The sequence below is a fragment of the Pelobates fuscus genome, chromosome 10, assembly GCF_036172605.1.
Source record: "Pelobates fuscus isolate aPelFus1 chromosome 10, aPelFus1.pri, whole genome shotgun sequence".
NCBI classification, from domain to species: Eukaryota; Metazoa; Chordata; class Amphibia; order Anura; family Pelobatidae; genus Pelobates; species Pelobates fuscus.
In genome coordinates, this window is record NC_086326.1 from 7,122,049 (window position 1) to 7,146,481 (window position 24,433).

General features: G+C 43.0%; 1 protein-coding gene across 1 annotated transcript in view; it reads right to left on the reverse strand.

Annotated features, from left to right (window-relative positions):
* Window positions 1–24,433, reverse strand: part of ATRNL1 (attractin like 1) — a 716,247-nt gene that overhangs the window by 547,122 nt on the left and 144,692 nt on the right. Inside the window, exon 10 of the mRNA XM_063434704.1 lies at window positions 3,586–3,740. Within this exon, the coding sequence (XP_063290774.1) occupies window positions 3,586–3,740 (155 nt within the window). The remainder of the gene's footprint in view (window positions 1–3,585; window positions 3,741–24,433) is intronic.

The following is a 24,433-nucleotide window of genomic DNA, read 5'->3' on the forward strand; positions in this document are numbered from 1 at the left end:
CAACACAATGAGCCCCACGCTAGACAGAGCAACACAATGGGCCCCCACGCTAGCCAGAGCAACACAATGGGCCCCACGCTAGCCAGAGCAACACAATGGGCCCCACGCTAGCCAGAGCAACACAATGGGCCCCCACGCTGGCCAGAGCAACACAATGGGCCCCCACGCTGGCCAGAGCAACACAATGGGCCCCCACGCTAGCCAGAGAAACACAATAGGCCCCACGCTAGCCAGAGCAACACAATGGGCCCCCACGCTAGCCAGAGCAACACAATGGGCCCCCACGCTAGCCAGAGCAACACAATGGGCCCCACGCTAGACAGTAAAAATAGGATATACTGGCTGTGATGATTCTCACAAAATAACACAAATTGAATATAATAAGCATTGTCTCTGCAACAGCCCAGCAGATAGGGACATTTCTTTCACCTTTACCAGAATCATCCCAGCAGAAAGCAATTGACATCAATATGAGGTGAAATTAAATGGATCACAGTTATGAAGGAGGTTTTTTTCAGGGTCTCCTTCCAATTTCCAGAGGAACAAAGCACAAGATGAAAAATATGGCAGGTTTTATGCAGCGCCTGTTGGCTAAATGACTTCATTTTACCCATTTACCATTCATTCACCATTGTTCGCTTCTAGAAAAGCAAAATACAGGTGTTCAGTCTATTCTTTGCGAAAAGGGGCTGACATAAAACTGTCCTGAATGTATTTCCCAGATTGTTAATGGTCTGAAAAGAGCCATTATCCGTGTATTTGCAATTCATTTGTACCCCGCGTTTCTCCACCTCCTTGGCAGCCACATCCTGTTAGGGTACCGAATTTTCTCTTCCCTAACGAGCTGAAATTTCGATGCCACTCTTATGGATTTTATAGATGTATGCATTCCCCTCCTGTTAAAGGACCTCTGTGTTTCTTCATTCTTACTCCTAGTTAATCAGGATTTTGTAGTTTAATAGCCGCCTGCTAAAGCATTGGGCTGTGCACTAAACACAGTTATCTGGTGTCGCTGAGACAGAAGTAAGCTTTGTGAAGAACAGAAAGAAATCACACAATAAGCTAAAAGGAAAGCATAATTATAGCACCATCGGCAACAGAAAGGATACAGAATAGAGGTACTATGTCATTTTGTATTGACAAAAAGTAGGCACAGGTACATCAAATCAAACAGCCCATTGTTCTGTGTTTTACTGTCAGAATATGACCGAAAGAAAATGACAATTTACAATGACGGCACTAATGCACTGCTCGATTCTGGGCTGGATCCTGTGATTGCGTTGTAGCAAATCGCAAGCAATTAGACGCTGACTAATCATTGCAGCTCGATTTCCAATTGGAATGAAAGCTTCAAATACACAAAGATATGTGACAGCTTCATTTGGATTAAACACGGGGCCTACGTCGCTGTCAAATAGAATTCACCAGTCAAACATTTGTCAAATATGACAGTTAATAGTCTTGGGGCAATAGATTTGAATACATTGTATCGTGCGCACATTGTTAGGATCCAATTTTACTTTCAGTATAATTTACTAAAGTGTGAATTGGTGGAAATTCAAAGTCATCTCAAACAGCGTTAGTTACCAAAGTGACAGAATTTCAAAATTTAAGATTAAAATAACTAAACTGAAAAGATGCTCTAAACTTGGCTACTTTGGCCTAAAATTTGAAATTAATTTTGAATATCAGTTTAGTAAATAAACCTGGTAGTCCCAAAATGTTAAAACTGGATTTCAGAGAAATGACGCTTATAAGGAATAGCGTTACAGATACTGGGTGGTTGTAAGATGTAACGTTAAAGCGGCACTGTCATGGCCGAATCCCGTTTTGTTTTTTAACCCCCCTCCCGCCTCCACTACATCTAACTGACTACATCTAACTGACAGTAGCCCCCCCCCCCCCCTCCCACTCATTGTCATTTAGGGCCCCCACCTGTCGCCCCCATGGGTGGGGGCCAGGGGGGCTGTTATTTAGGGGGGCCCCACCCACCCGCGCAGGAGGGAAGGGAAGGGGGGGCGGTAAGTAATTTTTTTTTTTTAAAACAGTGAGCAGCCACAGGCTATACTGCGAGTAGGGGCATCATTTACTAATACTAAGTTATCTTTACTTAGTATTAGTAAATTTGGCTGAAAGACCAATTAAGGACTTTCAGCCTTTTAGTAGATAGCTCCCTGATACCGTGGGAATTAGGGAGTTATCTACTAAGCGGCTGCAAGATGCAGCCACAGCAATGAATAGGATCGGAGTTTCATTCATTCGAATGAAATTGCGATCCGAACAAAGTCCCGAATTGCATCCTAACACGAATGGAGAAACTGTTCTCATTCTGTTAGGATGCAATTCAGCAGTTTTGCCGGCGTTCTGTCTAAGTGACAGGACTTTCGGCAATACTGACAGGAAGCATCGTGGGAACAGAGAGGAAAGCTAGGGATCATGGGAAAATTGCTCTGACCAGAGGAAATTAAGCACAATTTGCTCCTCCGCTGGTCAGAGCTGGTCAAGCGGAGGAAACCTCCATAAGGCAAAGAGTCCCTACTTTGTCTTATGGTTTTAAAGAAAACTAAAGAAGACAGGAAGAAAAGAAGAACAGATCCTGAGAGAGGGGGAGAAGAGGAAGAGATTGAGGAAAGGTAAGTTCGGCATGACAGTGCCGCTTTAATAATAGCAGAATTATTATAAAATGTCAGTGTGAGCGCCCTCCCTGTCCTATTCTTCATTTCACTTTCTGCCAATCTTCACTTTTTGGAACACGATGCGTTAAACTAAACTCTGTTTAGGTAAGTCTCCTACAACGAGCAGGTTTTTGTTTGCTTTTGGCTAGATTTTTCGGACAGAGCACCCTGGATGGTAAAATCAGTTGGTCTAAACATTCTGAAAAAGTATTGGAGTGGCTGCTCCTGCAGTGGCCTTAACGAACACAGTAACACACACACACACACACACACACACACACACACACACACACACACACACACACACACACACACACACACACACACACACACACACACACACACACACACACACACACACACACGCACACACACACGCACACACGCACACACACACACACACAGTAACACACACACACGCGCACACACACACACACACACACACACGCACACACACACACACACACACACACACACACACACACACACACACACACACACACACACACACACACACACACACACACACACACACACACACGCACACACACACACACACACACACGCGCACACACACACACACACACACACACGCACACACACACACACACACACACACGCACACACACACACACACACACACACACACTCACACACGCGCACACACACACACACACACACACACACACACACGCACACACGCGCACACACACGCGCACACACACGCGCACACACACGCGCACACACACGCGCACACTCTCTCTCTTTCTCATGTGATACAATTTTAGAAAGATCGTTACACGAGAAAATATTTACAGAAAAGTTTCTTTGAGAAGAATATCTGATGGCGATATACAAAGAACAACGTGAGACAATGCCATGAATGGTAATAAAATGCCCCCAGACCTACCTATATCGTAAGCCAGGAAGTCGGCAGAGAAACACTTGGCACCATTGCTCAGTGAGGTGTCATTGTGGGTATTACCACCAAATACCAGCACAGCGCCACTGATCAACACCGCAGAATGGAGGCAGCGCGAGAGCCCGCTTTCCTTTAGGATTGTCCTGAAAACAAAAAAACATTCAATCATTTACCATCACAACATCAAATACCATGTGACATAACACCACACTGCATGTACCATCACAACATCAAAGACCATGTGACATAACACCACACTGCATTTACCATCACAACATCAAAGACCATGTGACATAACACCACACTGCATGTACCATCACAACATCAAATACCATGTGACATAACACCACACTGCATTTACCATCACAACATCAAAGACCATGTGACATAACACCACACTGCATGTACCATCACAACATCAAATACCATGTGACATAACACCACACTGCATGTACCATCACAACATCAAATACCATGTGACATAACACCACACTGCATGTACCATCACAACATCAAATACCATGTGACATAACACCACACTGCATGTACCATCACAACATCAAATACCATGTGACATAACACCACACTGCACGTACCATCACAACATCAAAGACCATGTGACATAACACCACACTGCATGTACCATCACAACGTCAAATACCATGTGACATAACACCACACTGCATGTACCATCACAACGTCAAATACCATGTGACATAACACCACACTGCATGTACCATCACAACATCAAATACCATGTGACATAACACCACACTGCATGTACCATCACAACATCAAATACCATGTGACATAACACCACACTGCATGTACCATCACAACATCAAATACCATGTGACATAACACCACACTGCACGTACCATCACAACATCAAAGACCATGTGACATAACACCACACTGCATGTACCATCACAACGTCAAATACCATGTGACATAACACCACACTGCATGTACCATCACAACGTCAAATACCATGTGACATAACACCACACTGCATGTACCATCACAACATCAAAGACCATGTGACATAACACCACACTGCATTTACCATCACAACATCAAATACCATGTGACATAACACCACACTGCATTTACCATCACAACATCAAATACCATGTGACATAACACCACACTGCATTTACCATCACAACATCAAATACCATGTGACATAACACCACACTGCATTTACCATCACAACATCAAATACCATGTGACATAACACCACACTGCACGTACCATCACAACATCAAATACCATGTGACATAACACCACACTGCACGTACCATCACAACATCAAAGACCATGTGACATAACACCACACTGCATGTACCATCACAACGTCAAATACCATGTGACATAACACCACACTGCATGTACCATCACAACATCAAAGACCATGTGACATAACACCACACTGCATTTACCATGACAACATCAAAGACCATGTGACATAACACCACACTGCATTTACCATCACAACATCAAATACCATGTGACATAACACCACACTGCATTTACCATCACAACATCAAATACCATGTGACATAACACCACACTGCATTTACCATCACAACATCAAAGACCATGTGACATAACACCACACTGCATTTACCATGACAACATCAAAGACCATGTGACATAACACCACACTGCATTTACCATCACAACATCAAAGACCATGTGACATAACACCACACTGCACGTACCATCACAACATCAAAGACCATGTGACATAACACCACACTGCATTTACCATGACAACATCAAAGACCATGTGACATAACACCACACTGCATTTACCATCACAACATCAAAGACCATGTGACATAACACCACACTGCACGTACCATCACAACATCAAATACCATGTGACATAACACCACACTGCATTTACCATCACAACATCAAAGACCATGTGACATAACACCACACTGCATTTACCATCACAACATCAAATACCATGTGACATAACACCACACTGCACGTACCATCACAACGTCAAATACCATGTGACATAACACCACACTGCACGTACCATCACAACATCAAAGACCGTGTGACATAACACCACACTGCATGTACCATCACAACATCAAAGACCATGTGACATAACACCACACTGCATTTACCATCACAACATCAAAGACCATGTGACATAACACCACACTGCATTTACCATCACAACATCAAATACCATGTGACATAACACCACACTGCACGTACCATCACAACATCAAATACCATGTGACATAACACCACACTGCATTTACCATCACAACATCAAATACCATGTGACATAACACCACACTGCACGTACCATCACAACGTCAAATACCATGTGACATAACACCACACTGCACGTACCATCACAACATCAAAGACCGTGTGACATAACACCACACTGCATGTACCATCACAACATCAAAGACCATGTGACATAACACCACACTGCATGTACCATCACAACATCAAATACCGTGTGACATAACACCACACTGCATTTACCATCACAACATCAAATACCATGTGACATAACACCACACTGCATGTACCATCACAACATCAAAGACCATGTGACATAACACCACACTGCATTTACCATCACAACATCAAATACCATGTGACATAACACCACACTGCACTTACCATCACAACATCAAAGACCATGTGACATAACACCACACTGCATGTACCATCACAACATCAAATACCATGTGACATAACACCACACTGCATGTACCATCACAACATCAAATACCATGTGACATAACACCACACTGCATTTACCATCACAACATCAAATACCATGTGACATAACACCACACTGCATGTACCATCACAACATCAAATACCATGTGACATAACACCACACTGCATTTACCATCACAACATCAAAGACCATGTGACATAACACCACACTGCATGTACCATCACAACATCAAATACCATGTGACATAACACCACACTGCATTTACCATCACAACATCAAATACCATGTGACATAACACCACACTGCATTTACCATCACAACGTCAAATACCATGTGACATAACACCACACTGCATGTACCATCACAACATCAAATACCATGTGACATAACACCACACTGCATTTACCATCACAACATCAAAGACCATGTGACATAACACCACACTGCATGTACCATCACAACATCAAATACCATGTGACATAACACCACACTGCATTTACCATCACAACATCAAAGACCATGTGACATAACACCACACTGCATTTACCATGACAACATCAAATACCATGTGACATAACACCACACTGCACGTACCATCACAACATCAAATACCATGTGACATAACACCACACTGCATTTACCATCACAACATCAAAGACCATGTGACATAACACCACACTGCATTTACCATCACAACATCAAATACCATGTGACATAACACCACACTGCACGTACCATCACAACATCAAATACCATGTGACATAACACCACACTGCATTTACCATCACAACATCAAATACCATGTGACATAACACCACACTGCACGTACCATCACAACATCAAATACCATGTGACATAACACCACACTGCATTTACCATCACAACATCAAATACCATGTGACATAACACCACACTGCATGTACCATCACAACATCAAATACCATGTGACATAACACCACACTGCACGTACCATCACAACATCAAAGACCATGTGACATAACACCACACTGCATGTACCATCACAACATCAAATACCATGTGACATAACACCACACTGCACTTACCATCACAACGTCAAATACCATGTGACATAACACCACACTGCATTTACCATCACAACATCAAAGACCATGTGACATAACACCACACTGCATGTACCATCACAACATCAAATACCATGTGACATAACACCACACTGCATTTACCATCACAACATCAAAGACCATGTGACATAACACCACACTGCATTTACCATCACAACATCAAATACCATGTGACATAACACCACACTGCATGTACCATCACAACATCAAATACCATGTGACATAACACCACACTGCACGTACCATCACAACATCAAAGACCATGTGACATAACACCACACTGCATGTACCATCACAACATCAAATACCATGTGACATAACACCACACTGCACTTACCATCACAACGTCAAATACCATGTGACATAACACCACACTGCATTTACCATCACAACATCAAAGACCATGTGACATAACACCACACTGCATGTACCATCACAACATCAAATACCATGTGACATAACACCACACTGCATTTACCATCACAACATCAAAGACCATGTGACATAACACCACACTGCATGTACCATCACAACATCAAATACCATGTGACATAACACCACACTGCATTTACCATCACAACATCAAAGACCATGTGACATAACACCACACTGCATTTACCATCACAACATCAAAGACCATGTGACATAACACCACACTGCATTTACCATCACAACATCAAAGACCATGTGACATAACACCACACTGCATTTACCATCACAACATCAAAGACCATGTGACATAACACCACACTGCATGTACCATCACAACATCAAAGACCTTGTGACATAACACCACACTGCATTTACCATCACAACATCAAATATCATGTGACATAACACCACACTGCATGTACCATCACAACATCAAAGACCTTGTGACATAACACCACACTGCATGTACCATCACAACATCAAAGACCATGTGACATAACACCACACTGCATGTACCATCACAACATCAAATACCATGTGACATAACACCACACTGCATTTACCATCACAACATCAAATACCATGTGACATAACACCACACTGCACTTACCATCACAACGTCAAATACCATGTGACATAACACCACACTGCATGTACCATCACAACATCAAATACCATGTGACATAACACCACACTGCATTTACCATCACAACATCAAATACCATGTGACATAACACCACACTGCATTTACCATCACAACGTCAAAGACCTTGTGACATAACACCACACTGCATTTACCATCAACACATCAAAGACCATGTGACATAACACCACACTGCATTTACCATCACAACATCAAAGACCATGTGACATAACACCACACTGCATGTACCATCACAACATCAAAGACCATGTGACATAACACCATACTGCATTTACCATCACAACGTCAAAGACCATGTGACATAACACCACACTGCATGTACCATCACAACATCAAATACCATGTGACATAACACCACACTGCATGTACCATCACAACATCAAAGACCATGTGACATAACATCACACTGCATTTACCATCACAACGTCAAAGACCATGTGACATAACACCACACTGCATGTACCATCACAACATCAAATACCATGTGACATAACACCACACTGCATTTACCATCACAACATCAAAGACCATGTGACATAACACCACACTGCATTTACCATCACAACGTCAAAGACCATGTGACATAACACCACACTGCATTTACCATCACAACATTAAAGACCATGTGACATAACACCACACTGCATGTACCATCACAACATCAAAGACCGTGTGACATAACACCACACTGCATTTACCATCACAACATCAAAGACCATGTGACATAACACCACACTACATTTACCATCACAACATCAAAGACCATGTGACATAACACCACACTGCATTTACCATCACAACATCAAAGACCATGTGACATAACACCACACTGCATTTACCATCACAACATCAAAGACCATGTGACATAACACCACACTGCATTTACCATCACAACGTCAAAGACCATGTGACATAACACCACACTGCATGTACCATCACAACATCAAATACCATGTGACATAACACCACACTGCATTTACCATCACAATGTCAAAGACCATGTGACATAACACCACACTGCATTTACCATCACAACATCAAAGACCGTGTGACATAACACCACACTGCATGTACCATCACAACATCAAATACCATGTGACATAACACCACACTGCATTTACCATCACAACGTCAAAGACCATGTGACATAACACCACACTGCATGTACCATCACAACATCAAATACCATGTGACATAACACCACACTGCATTTACCATCACAACGTCAAAGACCATGTGACATAACACCACACTGCATTTACCATCACAACATCAAATACCATGTGACATAACACCACACTGCATTTACCATCACAACATCAAATACCATGTGACATAACACCACACTGCATTTACCATCACAACATCAAAGACCATGTGACATAACACCACACTGCATTTACCATCACAACATCAAAGACCATGTGACATAACACCACACTGCATTTACCATCACAACATCAAAGACCATGTGACATAACACCACACTGCATTTACCATCACAACGTCAAATACCATGTGACATAACACCACACTGCACTTACCATCACAACGTCAAAGAACATGTGACATAACACCACACTGCATTTACCATCACAACATCAAAGACCGTGTGACATAACATCACACTGCATTTACCATCACAACATCAAAGACCGTGTGACATAACATCACACTGCACTTACCATCACAACGTCAAATACCATGTGACATAACACCACACTGCATTTACCATCACAACATCAAAGACCATGTGACATAACACCACACTGCATGTTCCATCAACACATCAAAGACCATGTGACATAACACCACACTGCATTTACCATCACAACGTCAAAGACCATGTGACATAACACCACACTGCACTTACCATCACAACATCAAAGACCATGTGACATAACACCACACTGCATTTACCATCACAACGTCAAAGACCATGTGACATAACACCACACTGCATTTACCATCACAACATCAAATACCATGTGACATAACACCACACTGCATTTACCACGACAACATCAAAGACCATGTGACATAACATCACACTGCATTTACCATCACAACATCAAAGACCATGTGACATAACACCACACTGCACTTACCATCACAACATCAAAGACCATGTGACATAACACCGCACTGCATTTACCATCAACACATCAAAGACCGTGTGACATAACACCACACTGCATTTACCATCACAACGTCAAAGACCATGTGACATAACACCACACTGCATTTACCATCACAACGTCAAAGACCATGTGACATAACACCACACTGCATTTACCACGACAACATCAAAGACCATGTGACATAACACCACACTGCATTTACCATCAACACATCAAAGACCATGTGACATAACACCACACTGCATTTACCATCACAACGTCAAATACCATGTGACATAACACCACACTGCATTTACCATCACAACATCAAAGACCATGTGACATAACACCACACTGCATTTACCATCACAACATCAAAGACCATGTGACATAACACCACACTGCATTTACCATCACAACGTCAAAGAACATGTGACATAACACCACACTGCATTTACCACGACAACATCAAAGACCATGTGACATAACACCACACTGCATTTACCATCAACACATCAAAGACCATGTGACATAACACCACACTGCATTTACCATCACAACGTCAAATACCATGTGACATAACACCACACTGCACTTACCATCACAACATCAAAGACCATGTGACATAACACCACACTGCATTTACCATCACAACATCAAAGACCATGTGACATAACACCACACTGCATGTACCATCACAACATCAAAGACCATGTGACATAACACCACACTGCACTTACCATCACAACGTCAAAGAACATGTGACATAACACCACACTGCATTTACCACCACAACATCAAATACCATGTGACATAACACCACACTGCATTTACCATAACAACTTTAAAGACCATGTGACATAACACCACACTGCATTTACCATCACAACATCAAAGACCATGTGACATAACACCACACTGCATTTACCATCACAACATCAAAGACCATGTGACATAACACCACACTGCATTTACCATCAACACATCAAAGACCATGTGACATAACACCACACTGCATTTACCATAACAACTTTAAAGACCATGTGACATAACACCACACTGCATTTACCATCACAACATCAAAGACCATGTGACATAACACCACACTGCATTTACCATCACAACATCAAAGACCATGTGACATAACACCACACTGCATGTACCATCACAACATCAAAGAACATGTGACATAACACCACACTGCATGTACCATCACAACGTCAAAGAACATGTGACATAACACCACACTGCATTTACCACCACAACATCAAATACCATGTGACATAACACCACACTGCATTTACCATAACAACTTTAAAGACCATGTGACATAACACCACACTGCATTTACCATCACAACATCAAAGACCATGTGACATAACATCACACTGCATTTACCACGACAACATCAAAGACCATGTGACATAACACCACACTGCATTTACCATCAACACATCAAAGACCATGTGACAAAACACCACACTGCATGTACCATCACAACATCAAAGACCATGTGACATAACACCACACTGCATGTACCATCACAACATCAAAGACCATGTGACATAACACCACACTGCATTTACCATCACAACGTCAAATACCATGTGACATAACACCACACTACACTTACCATCACAACGTCAAAGAACATGTGACATAACACCACACTGCATTTACCAGCACAACATCAAAGACCGTGTGACATAACACCACACTGCATTTACCATCACAACATCAAAGACCGTGTGACATAACACCACACTGCATTTACCATCACAACATCAAAGACCATGTGACATAACACCACACTGCACTTACCATCACAACATCAAAGACCGTGTGACATAACACCACACTGCATTTACCATCACAACATCAAAGACCATGTGACATAACACCACACTGCACTTACCATCACAACATCAAAGACCATGTGACAAAACACCACACTGCACTTACCATCACAACATCAAAGACCGTGTGACATAACACCACACTGCATTTACCATCACAACATCAAAGACCATGTGACATAACACCACACTGCATTTACCATCACAACATCAAATACCTTGTGACATAACACCACACTGCATGTACCATCACAACATCAAAGACCATGTGACATAACACCACACTGCATGTACCATCACAACGTCAAAGACCATGTGACATAACATCACACTGCATTTACCATCACAACGTCAAAGACCATGTGACATAACACCACACTGCATTTACCATCACAACATCAAAGACCATGTGACATAACACCACACTGCATGTACCATCAACACATCAAAGACCATGTGACATAACACCACACTGCATGTACCATCACAACATCAAAGACCATGTGACATAACACCACACTGCATGTACCATCAACACATCAAAGACCATGTGACATAACACCACAATGCATTTACCATCACAACGTCAAAGACCATGTGACATAACACCACACTGCACTTACCATCACAACATCAAAGACCATGTGACATAACACCACACTGCATTTACCATCACAACGTCAAAGACCATGTGACATAACACCACACTGCATTTACCATCACAACATCAAAGACCATGTGACATAACACCACACTGCATTTACCACGACAACATCAAAGACCATGTGACATAACATCACACTGCATTTACCATCACAACATCAAAGACCATGTGACATAACACCACACTGCATGTACCATCACAACATCAAAGACCATGTGACATAACACCACACTGCATGTACCATCACAACATCAAAGACCATGTGACATAACACCACACTGCACTTACCATCACAACATCAAAGACCATGTGACATAACACCGCACTGCATTTACCATCAACACATCAAAGACCGTGTGACATAACACCACACTGCATTTACCATCACAACGTCAAAGACCATGTGACATAACACCACACTGCATTTACCACGACAACATCAAAGACCATGTGACATAACACCACACTGCATTTACCATCAACACATCAAAGACCATGTGACATAACACCACACTGCATTTACCATCACAACGTCAAATACCATGTGACATAACACCACACTGCATTTACCATCACAACATCAAAGACCATGTGACATAACACCACACTGCATTTACCATCACAACATCAAAGACCATGTGACATAACACCACACTGCATTTACCATCACAACGTCAAAGAACATGTGACATAACACCACACTGCATTTACCACGACAACATCAAAGACCATGTGACATAACACCACACTGCATTTACCATCACAACATCAAAGACCATGTGACATAACACCACACTGCATGTACCATCACAACATCAAAGAACATGTGACATAACACCACACTGCATGTACCATCACAACGTCAAAGAACATGTGACATAACACCACACTGCATTTACCACCACAACATCAAATACCATGTGACATAACACCACACTGCATTTACCATAACAACTTTAAAGACCATGTGACATAACACCACACTGCATTTACCATCACAACATCAAAGACCATGTGACATAACACCACACTGCATGTACCATCACAACATCAAAGACCATGTGACATAACACCACACTGCATTTACCATCACAACGTCAAATACCATGTGACATAACACCACACTGCACTTACCATCACAACATCAAAGACCATGTGACAAAACACCACACTGCATTTACCATCACAACATCAAAGACCATGTGACATAACACCACACTGCACTTACCATCACAACATCAAAGACCGTGTGACATAACACCACACTGCATTTACCATCACAACATCAAAGACCATGTGACATAACACCACACTGCACTTACCATCACAACATCAAAGACCATGTGACAAAACACCACACTGCACTTACCATCACAACATCAAAGACCGTGTGACATAACACCACACTGCATTTACCATCACAACATCAAAGACCATGTGACATAACACCACACTGCATTTACCATCACAACATCAAATACCTTGTGACATAACACCACACTGCATTTACCATCACAACATCAAAGACCGTGTGACATAACACCACACTGCATGTACCATCACAACATCAAAGACCGTGTGACATAACACCACACTGCATGTACCATCACAACGTCAAAGACCATGTGACATAACATCACACTGCATTTACCATCACAACGTCAAAGACCATGTGACATAACACCACACTGCATTTACCATCACAACGTCAAAGACCATGTGACATAACACCACACTGCATTTACCATCACAACATCAAATACCATGTGACATAACACCACACTGCATTTACCATCACAACATCAAAGACCATGTGACATAACACCACACTGCATGTACCATCACAACATCAAAGACCATGTGACATAACACCACACTGCATTTACCATCACAACATCAAATACCATGTGACATAACACCACACTGCATTTACCATCACAACATCAAAGACCATGTGACATAACACCACACTGCATGTACCATCACAACATCAAAGACCATGTGACATAACACCACACTGCATTTACCATCACAACATCAAATACCATGTGACATAACACCACACTGCATGTACCATCACAACATCAAAGACCATGTGACATAACACCACACTGCATGTACCATCACAACGTCAAAGACCATGTGATGTAACACGTATACCCTATAACTCACAGATTTAAACCTGATCATTAATCAGTAGCCAGGCGTTGTGGCTCTTATTATATAGCTTACATTTTACATTCAATTTATTAAAGCAGGCATCACAGGACAGTTTGCTACACACTGTAACTATTGCAAATAAAATGAAAGCAGGATATGGAATATATTGTCCCATCGTAATATATTCACTAAGTGAGAATTGTTGGCCATTCAAAGAGTTTATAATAAATTTCACATTTAAGGCCAAACTAGCTGAATTGGAAACACAGATGACCTTAAAATATAAAGTTCACTTTGAATTTCGAACGATTCTCCCTTTAGTGAATAACCGTGGTAGGGATACGTACTGCTTTTACATTAAGTAGATCGCACTGCACCAAAATCTGGGAAGATTGGGTTCGATCCAGATTGGCAAGTGACATATCATGTAAAGTCGGGGGGAAAGTCTCCCAAGACTATGATTAATGACCATCAGTAATGACTATGACTAATCTCCAAGAGCAAAGGCTGTACTTTTTTACTTCTGACCTTCCACCTTGGAAAGAACACAATTTACACAATTAATCCATTAATCTATCTTACAGAAGAAGTAGGACAGATGTGTTTCTGTAGATCTACTTTGTCATTGAGCATGGACGCTGGATTGGATAACACGGCCTTACCATTGGATGTGTTCCACACTGTGTGTTATCATGAAACAAGTACAGGATATTAGATGATATTATTGGCCTTGAGGAAGACAATAGGCATAGTCTATAGATGGACTGCCAATTATTATTATTGCTTAATTTAACGAGGAACTGGCGCTTAGCAGGATTTTTTAATACTACATTAACTTATTTACATATTAAAGTGGATCTGTCAGCCCCTTTTCTATCCAAAAACTATAAAATCTTGATGAATTACTCACAATGAATATGTTTTAATTTTAATGAATTTACAAATTAGGGACTACTTTGTCTTATGTATTTTCTTGACAAAACATGGAGCGGAGCTACTAACGCCGCGTTCTGTCATTTCCCCTGTCAGGAAAAAAATATTGTCTATGGAGTCTTCTGTGATATCAAAGGATTCTCCTTAGATGTCAGTACTCTGACGTATGCACAAAAGTACCGAACGGACGTGGGCTCCTGGCCGATTAAACATCAGGAGCTGAAGAGTATCCACTGAATGGAGATGGAGGAAGCCACAAGGGATATCTTCAGGTAAGTGGGACCTACCTTACCTGCATCTGCTGGCACTAAGCTTCATGGTTACCATTGGGTTTTCCACAAAATATGCAAATAACCCAGAGTGTGACAAAATCACTTTAAACAATTGTGTGTTTGTAAAAAAATAAAGCTAACTTTAGAAACCCATCCCTGTTTATCCTGTAACTGGGCACCTCTATCTTAGCTCCCTGTCAATCATTGTTATAAGCTCCGCCCTTTACAACAGGCAGTCCGCATAGAGAGAGCCACCTCCATCTTAGCTCCCTGTCAGTCATTGTTATAAGCTCCGCCCTTTACTCCTGGCAGTCAGTATAGAGAGAGCCACCTCCATCTTAGCTCCCTGTCAATCATTGTTATAAGCTCCGCCCTTTACAACAGGCAGTCCGCATAGAGAGAGCCACCTCCATCTTAGCTCCCTGTCAATCATTATTATAAACTCCGCCCTTTACACCTAGCAGTCAGTATAGAGAGAGCCACCTCCATCTTAGCTCTCTGTCAATCATTGTTATAAGCTCCGCCCTTTACACCTGGAAGTCAGTATAGAGAGAGTCACCTCCATCTTAGCTCCCTGTTAATCATTGTTATAAGCTCCGCCCATTACACCTGGCAGTCAGTATAGAGAAAGCCACCTCCATCGTAGCTCCGTTTCAATCATTGTTATAAGTTCCGCCCTTTACACCTGGCAGTCAGTATAGAGAGAGCCAACTCCATCTTAGCTCCCTTTCAATCATTGTTATAAGTTCCGCCCTTTACACCTGGCAGTCAGTATAGAGAGAGCCAACTCCATCTTAGCTCCCTTTCAATCATTGTTATAAGCTCCGCCTTTTACACCTGGCAGTCAGTATAGAGAGCCACCTCCATCTTAGCTCCCTGTCAATCATTGTTATAAGCTCCGCCCTTTACACCTGGCAGTCAGTATAGAGAGAGCCACCTCCATCTTAGCTCCCTTTCAATCATTGTTATAAGCTCCGCATTTTACACCTGGCAGTCAGTATAGAGAGAGCCACCTCCATCGTAGCTCCGTTTCAATCATTGTTATAAGTTCCGCCCTTTACACCTGGCAGTCAGTATAGAGAGCCACCTCCATCTTAGCTCCCTTTCAATCATTGTTATAAGCTCCGCCCTTTACACCTGGCAGTCAGTATAGAGAGAGCCACCTCCGTCTTAGCTCCCTGTCAGTCATTGTTATAAGCTCCGCCCTTTACACCGGGCAGTCAGTATAGAGAGAGCCACCTCCATCGTAGCTCCGTTTCAATCATTGTTATAAGTTCCGCCCTTTACACCTGGCAGTCAGTATAGAGAGCCACCTCCATCTTAGCTCCCTTTCAATCATTGTTATAGGCTCCGCCCTTTACACCTGGCAGTCAGTATAGAGAGAGCCACCTCCATCTTAGCTCCCTGTCAATCATTGTTATAAGCTCCGCCCTTTACACCTGGCAGTCAGTATAGAGAGCCACCTCCATCTTAGCTCCCTGTCAGTCATTGTAATAAGCTCCGCCCTTTACACCTGGAAGGCAGTATAGAGAGAGCCACCTCCGTCTTAGCTCCCTGTCAGTCATTGTAATAAGCTCCGCCCTTTACACCTGGCAGGCAGTATAGAGAGAGCCACCTCCATCTTAGCTCCCTGTCAGTCATTGTTATAAGCTCCGCCCTTTACACCGGGCAGTCAGTATAGAGAGAGCCACCTCCATCGTAGCTCCGTTTCAATCATTGTTATAATTTCCGCCCTTTACACCTGGCAGTCAGTATAGAGAGCCACCTCCATCTTAGCTCCCTTTCAATCATTGTTATAGGCTCCGCCCTTTACACCTGGCAGTCAGTATAGAGAGAGCCACCTCCATCTTAGCTCCCTGTCAATCATTGTTATAAGCTCCGCCCTTTACACCTGGCAGTCAGTATAGAGAGCCACCTCCATCTTAGCTCCCTTTCAATCATTGTTATAGGCTCCACCATTTACACCTGGCAGTCAGTATAGAGAGAGCCGCCTCCATCTTAGCTCCCTGTCAGTCATTGTTATAAGCTCCGCCCTTTACACCTGGCAGGCAGTATAGAGAGAGTCGCCTCCATCTTAGCTCCCTTTCAATCATTGTTATAAGCTCTGCCCTTTACACCTGGCAGTCAGTATAGAGAGAGCCAACTCCATCTTAGCTCCCTGTCAATCATTGTTATAAGCTCCGCCCTTTACACCTGGCAGGCAGTATAGAGAGAGTCGCCTCCATCTTAGCTCCCTGTCAATCATTGTTGTAAGCTCCGCCCTTTACACCTGGCAGTCAGTATAGAGAGAGCCGCCTCCATCTTAGCTCCCTGTCAATCATTGTTATAAGCTCCGCCCTTTACACCTGGCAGGCAGTATAGAGAGAGTCGCCTCCATCTTAGCTCCCTTTCAATCATTGTTATAAGCTCTGCCCTTTACACCTGGCAGTCAGTATAGAGAGAGCCAACTCCATCTTAGCTCCCTGTCAATCATTGTTGTAAGCTCCGCCCTTTACACCTGGCAGTCAGAATAGAGAGAGCCACCTCCATCTTAGCTCCCTGTCAATCATTGTTATAAGCTCCGCCCTTTACACCTGGCAATCAGTATAGAGAGAGCCACCTCCATCTTAGCTCCTTGTCAATCATTGTTATAAGCTCCGCCCTTTACACCTGGCAATCAGTATAGAGAGAGAGACACCTCCATCTTAGCTCCCTGTCAGTCATTGTTATAAGCTCCGCCCTTTGCACCTGGCAGTCAGTATAGAGAGAGCCATCTCCATCTTAGCTCCCTTTCAATCATTGTTATAAGCTCCACCCTTTACACCTGGCAGTCAGTATAGAGAGAGCCACCTCACTCTCAGCTCCCTGTCAATCATTGTTATAAGCTCGCCCATTACATCTGGCAGTCAACATAAAGAGAGCTGCCTCCATCTCAGCTTCCTGTCAATCATTGTTATAAGCTCCGCCCCTTACATCTGGCAGTCAGTATAGAGAGACCCGCCTCCATCTTAGCTCCCTGTCAGTCATTGTTATAAGCTCCACCATTTACACCTGGCAGTCAGTATAGAGAGAGCCGCCTCCATCTTAGCTCCCTGTCAGTCATTGTTATAAGCTCTGCCCTTTACACCTGGCAGTCAGTATAGAGAGAGCCAACTCCATCTTAGCTCCCTGTCAATCATTGTTATAAGCTCCGCCCTTTACACCTGGCAGGCAGTATAGAGAGAGTCGCCTCCATCTTAGCTCCCTGTCAATCATTGTTGTAAGCTCCGCCCTTTACACCTGGCAGTCAGTATAGAGAGAGCCGCCTCCATCTTAGCTCCCTGTCAATCATTGTTATAAGCTCCGCCCTTTACACCTGGCAGGCAGTATAGAGAGAGTCGCCTCCATCTTAGCTCCCTTTCAATCATTGTTATAAGCTCTGCCCTTTACACCTGGCAGTCAGTATAGAGAGAGCCAACTCCATCTTAGCTCCCTGTCAATCATTGTTGTAAGCTCCGCCCTTTACACCTGGCAGTCAGAATAGAGAGAGCCACCTCCATCTTAGCTCCCTGTCAATCATTGTTATAAGCTCCGCCCTTTACACCTGGCAATCAGTATAGAGAGAGCCACCTCCATCTTAGCTCCTTGTCAATCATTGTTATAAGCTCCGCCCTTTACACCTGGCAATCAGTATAGAGAGAGAGACACCTCCATCTTAGCTCCCTGTCAGTCATTGTTATAAGCTCCGCCCTTTGCACCTGGCAGTCAGTATAGAGAGAGCCATCTCCATCTTAGCTCCCTTTCAATCATTGTTATAAGCTCCACCCTTCACACCTGGCAGTCAGTATAGAGAGAGCCACCTCCATCTCAGCTCCCTGTCAATCATTGTTATAAGCTCGCCCATTACATCTGGCAGTCAACATAAAGAGAGCTGCCTCCATCTCAGCTTCCTGTCAATCATTGTTATAAGCTCCGCCCCTTACATCTGGCAGTCAGTATAGAGAGACCCGCCTCCATCTTAGCTCCCTGTCAGTCATTGTTATAAGCTCCACCATTTACACCTGGCAGTCAGTATAGAGAGAGCCGCCTCCATCTTAGCTCCCTGTCAGTCATTGTTATAAGCTCTGCCCTTTACACCTGGCAGTCAGTATAGAGAGAGCCAACTCCATCTTAGCTCCCTGTCAATCATTGTTATAAGCTCCGCCCTTTACACCTGGCAGGCAGTATAGAGAGAGTCGCCTCCATCTTAGCTCCCTGTCAATCATTGTTGTAAGCTCCGCCCTTTACACCTGGCAGTCAGTATAGAGAGAGCCGCCTCCATCTTAGCTCCCTGTCAATCATTGTTATAAGCTCCGCCCTTTACACCTGGCAGGCAGTATAGAGAGAGTCGCCTCCATCTTAGCTCCCTGTCAATCATTGTTGTAAGCTCCGCCCTTTACACCTGGCAGTCAGTATAGAGAGAGCCGCCTCCATCTTAGCTCCCTGTCAATCATTGTTATAAGCTCCGCCCTTTACACCTGGCAGGCAGTATAGAGAGAGTCGCCTCCATCTTAGCTCCCTTTCAATCATTGTTATAAGCTCTGCCCTTTACACCTGGCAGTCAGTATAGAGAGAGCCAACTCCATCTTAGCTCCCTGTCAATCATTGTTGTAAGCTCCGCCCTTTACACCTGGCAGTCAGAATAGAGAGAGCCACCTCCATCTTAGCTCCCTGTCAATCATTGTTATAAGCTCCGCCCTTTACACCTGGCAATCAGTATAGAGAGAGCCACCTCCATCTTAGCTCCTTGTCAATCATTGTTATAAGCTCCGCCCTTTACACCTGGCAATCAGTATAGAGAGAGAGACACCTCCATCTTAGCTCCCTGTCAGTCATTGTTATAAGCTCCGCCCTTTACACCTGGCAATCAGTATAGAGAGAGCCACCTCCATCTTAGCTCCTTGTCAATCATTGTTATAAGCTCCGCCCTTTACACCTGGCAATCAGTATAGAGAGAGAGACACCTCCATCTTAGCTCCCTGTCAGTCATTGTTATAAGCTCCGCCCTTTGCACCTGGCAGTCAGTATAGAGAGAGCCATCTCCATCTTAGCTCCCTTTCAATCATTGTTATAAGCTCCACCCTTCACACCTGGCAGTCAGTATAGAGAGAGCCACCTCCATCTCAGCTCCCTGTCAATCATTGTTATAAGCTCCGCCCTTTACACCTGGCAGTCCGCAAAGAGAGAGGAGAAATGATACAATGTTTCTATATCTCCTCTTCGTTTGCATTGTGTGCCTTGGCTGTGCCTGCACTGAACTGGATTGCTCACTTCTAATTTATTTTTATTTATTTTTTATATATATTAATATATCATTAACACATACATATATATTCTATTTTTTATTTTATTATTTTTTAGAGACCATCTCTAAAAAAAAACGCAAGTTGCAGTGGATTTTCAATGTTTTATCCAATAGGTGAAATTCCAGCCAAGTGACAGTTCACACCTTAAGACACCAGACTTTAAATAGTTTAATTAAAACGTTCTCACGCTATAACAGTGAGTGTGTTATCATGTTTCAATAAAAAGTATATTTAAAAAAATAAGACACTTTTGGATTTATAATTTCTCGCAATCTTTCTATTGATATTGTGTCACATGCTGTTCAAAACCTTAACACAAAAACCCATCCCGAGTTTTGGAATTATTTTATTTCTCTTTTACTTTCCTTCATAGTAAATGTACTATTTTTCCCTTTATTTTCATCACAATTTTGTCTCTATAGTGAATGATGAGTTGTTTCTAAAACAGTCTGAAAGTTCTAAGTCAGTGACCGGTCAGACCGACATATTGCATGGGCCAGGGTTCCAGATTAGTGCGCAGCATTTGAGGAAAACAGGAATGTGGGTTCTACCCCCAATGGCTAAACACGGGATCCAGATCTTCTGTAACCAACACTTCCTTCTCCAACATATCGTATACCGCGTCAATATGGATTGCTCATAGCTGGACACAGTTATTCATTACTGCACGTGGACGCGTTAATACTTTATACAAATCGGGGCTTCTCCATATTTCATGTTAATAATACACAAAACATTTTCTGGGGACACTTTGCCCCTCTGCCCTTCGGAACATGTTTTTAAACAAAACTACATGTAAAGGTCACACCATTTATAGACCCGAGTCAGTTACAACTATTAAAAGTCAATAGGTTTCCAGTAAGTTAATAAATGGGTCATACATCATGAGAAAGGCCAGAAAGCCTTGGGCCAGATGTGGCCTTTAAGGGACTAATTTATCGGCTTTCTCTTAAAGAAGGCTTTCACGCAGTTACAGTTTAACCCTTTACTTGTGATTGCAAACATAACTAAAAGAACTGGTTGTAAAGTAAAGGAGGTTCATGGTCGCCATCACGGTGGCCATACGTAAGACGACATCATATGGAAATCATCCGACTACTCTGATTGTTTCAGGGATAGTCCTCGGTCCATTAACAGCTTCCACAGAAATGATCACCAATGGACATTCTATTCGCTTTCTTATCTCGTTCTATTCGCTGGCTAATGCCCTTATTTATCCGAGGACCCGTGCATGACATGAGCAGGGATGTGGAATACCAGATTATCAGCAATAACATGGCAACATCTCTTTCTGCAGTTTTAGATTAAAATGAATTGCCCTTTGCTTATTTGGACAACTTTCAGAAAGTTATGGTCACTGTATTGTGACCTAGCAGTAGGGTTAATTGGTGACATTTACGATACGAATGACGTGTTTAGCTGATAAATCAGGTAACTGGTTAAACCCAGGCTGGGTTTAGCAAACGATAAAGAATGAATGCCCTATTCGCTTGGATTAGCCCTCCTGCGCCCACAAACCTTACATTGGATTATTTTCTGTGGCTCGCAGGGCAAGAGAGATTTTGGCTTTATCCTCAGATTTTTTTTTTTTAAATGGACATTAATGGACATTTGATTATAACAATAGTACTTTGTTTTTCTATTCCTTTAAGGATCAGTAAAACAAGTTATCTCTTATAAAACAAATAATTACAGGGAGGTGGGGATGACTGTTATGAAAGAGAGATGTGTTTAGCTCTCTTATCTTAGAGTTAAAAGCATTTTACAGCCCCACACAGCTCTAAATGGCAAACTGTCAGCAATGCCCTGGATCTTCGAACTAGCAGGCATTTAATCCAGTGGTCAGCAACTCGCTTTGAGCCCAGTTCGGACGCATGTGGACCTGTGTGCCCCGGCCAGGAAAGGCGGCCAATCTCTTGGCCAAGCCCTACTCATCAAGTGCCGCATTACACCCCCCTTTGGACCATCCGTCGGGGGTGATAACAGTCCACCCCTGGAAGCTACCCTGAATCGCGGGAATTGCAAGCCGAAGCCATACAAGCGGGCACACAATGCATCGACACACCCATCAGGGCGAACGCCACTCGTCTACCCATCCTCATGGTACACAACCCAATATTATGGCCAACCTGGACGCTATCTTTGCAGCCTTCTGGCAAAAAAACTAGAAGCCGAGTACCTCAACTTGCAGCCAGTTAACCAAGCAGCCACTTGCCCACCTTGCTGCCTCCACACCATGAGAAGGTTTCTGTGGCCTTAGCTGTGAAAAGGGCCCCATCATGCCGGCAAAGTAGGCTACATGCCTCATTCCACGTGACAGTGAGCCAATGGTGATTAAACCGGGACCTCACAGGGTGTCTGAAGCGCACATTGGAATTCCGACAATGCCGGCTGATCTCCTGCGTCTGGCAGCTCCTGGGCTCGAGGCCTGAAGTACCTCACTGAGTGGTTGAACTCTGTAATGCCCTTGGAAGGCATATGCTGACTGGACTCCTGGACTGAGCATTATAATAATAATTTCTCCTTTACATAATGCTTATAATAACCAAGTGAAGGCCTTTTAGGGATCTTAACCGGTTTCATTTTTGGTTTTAGCTATGA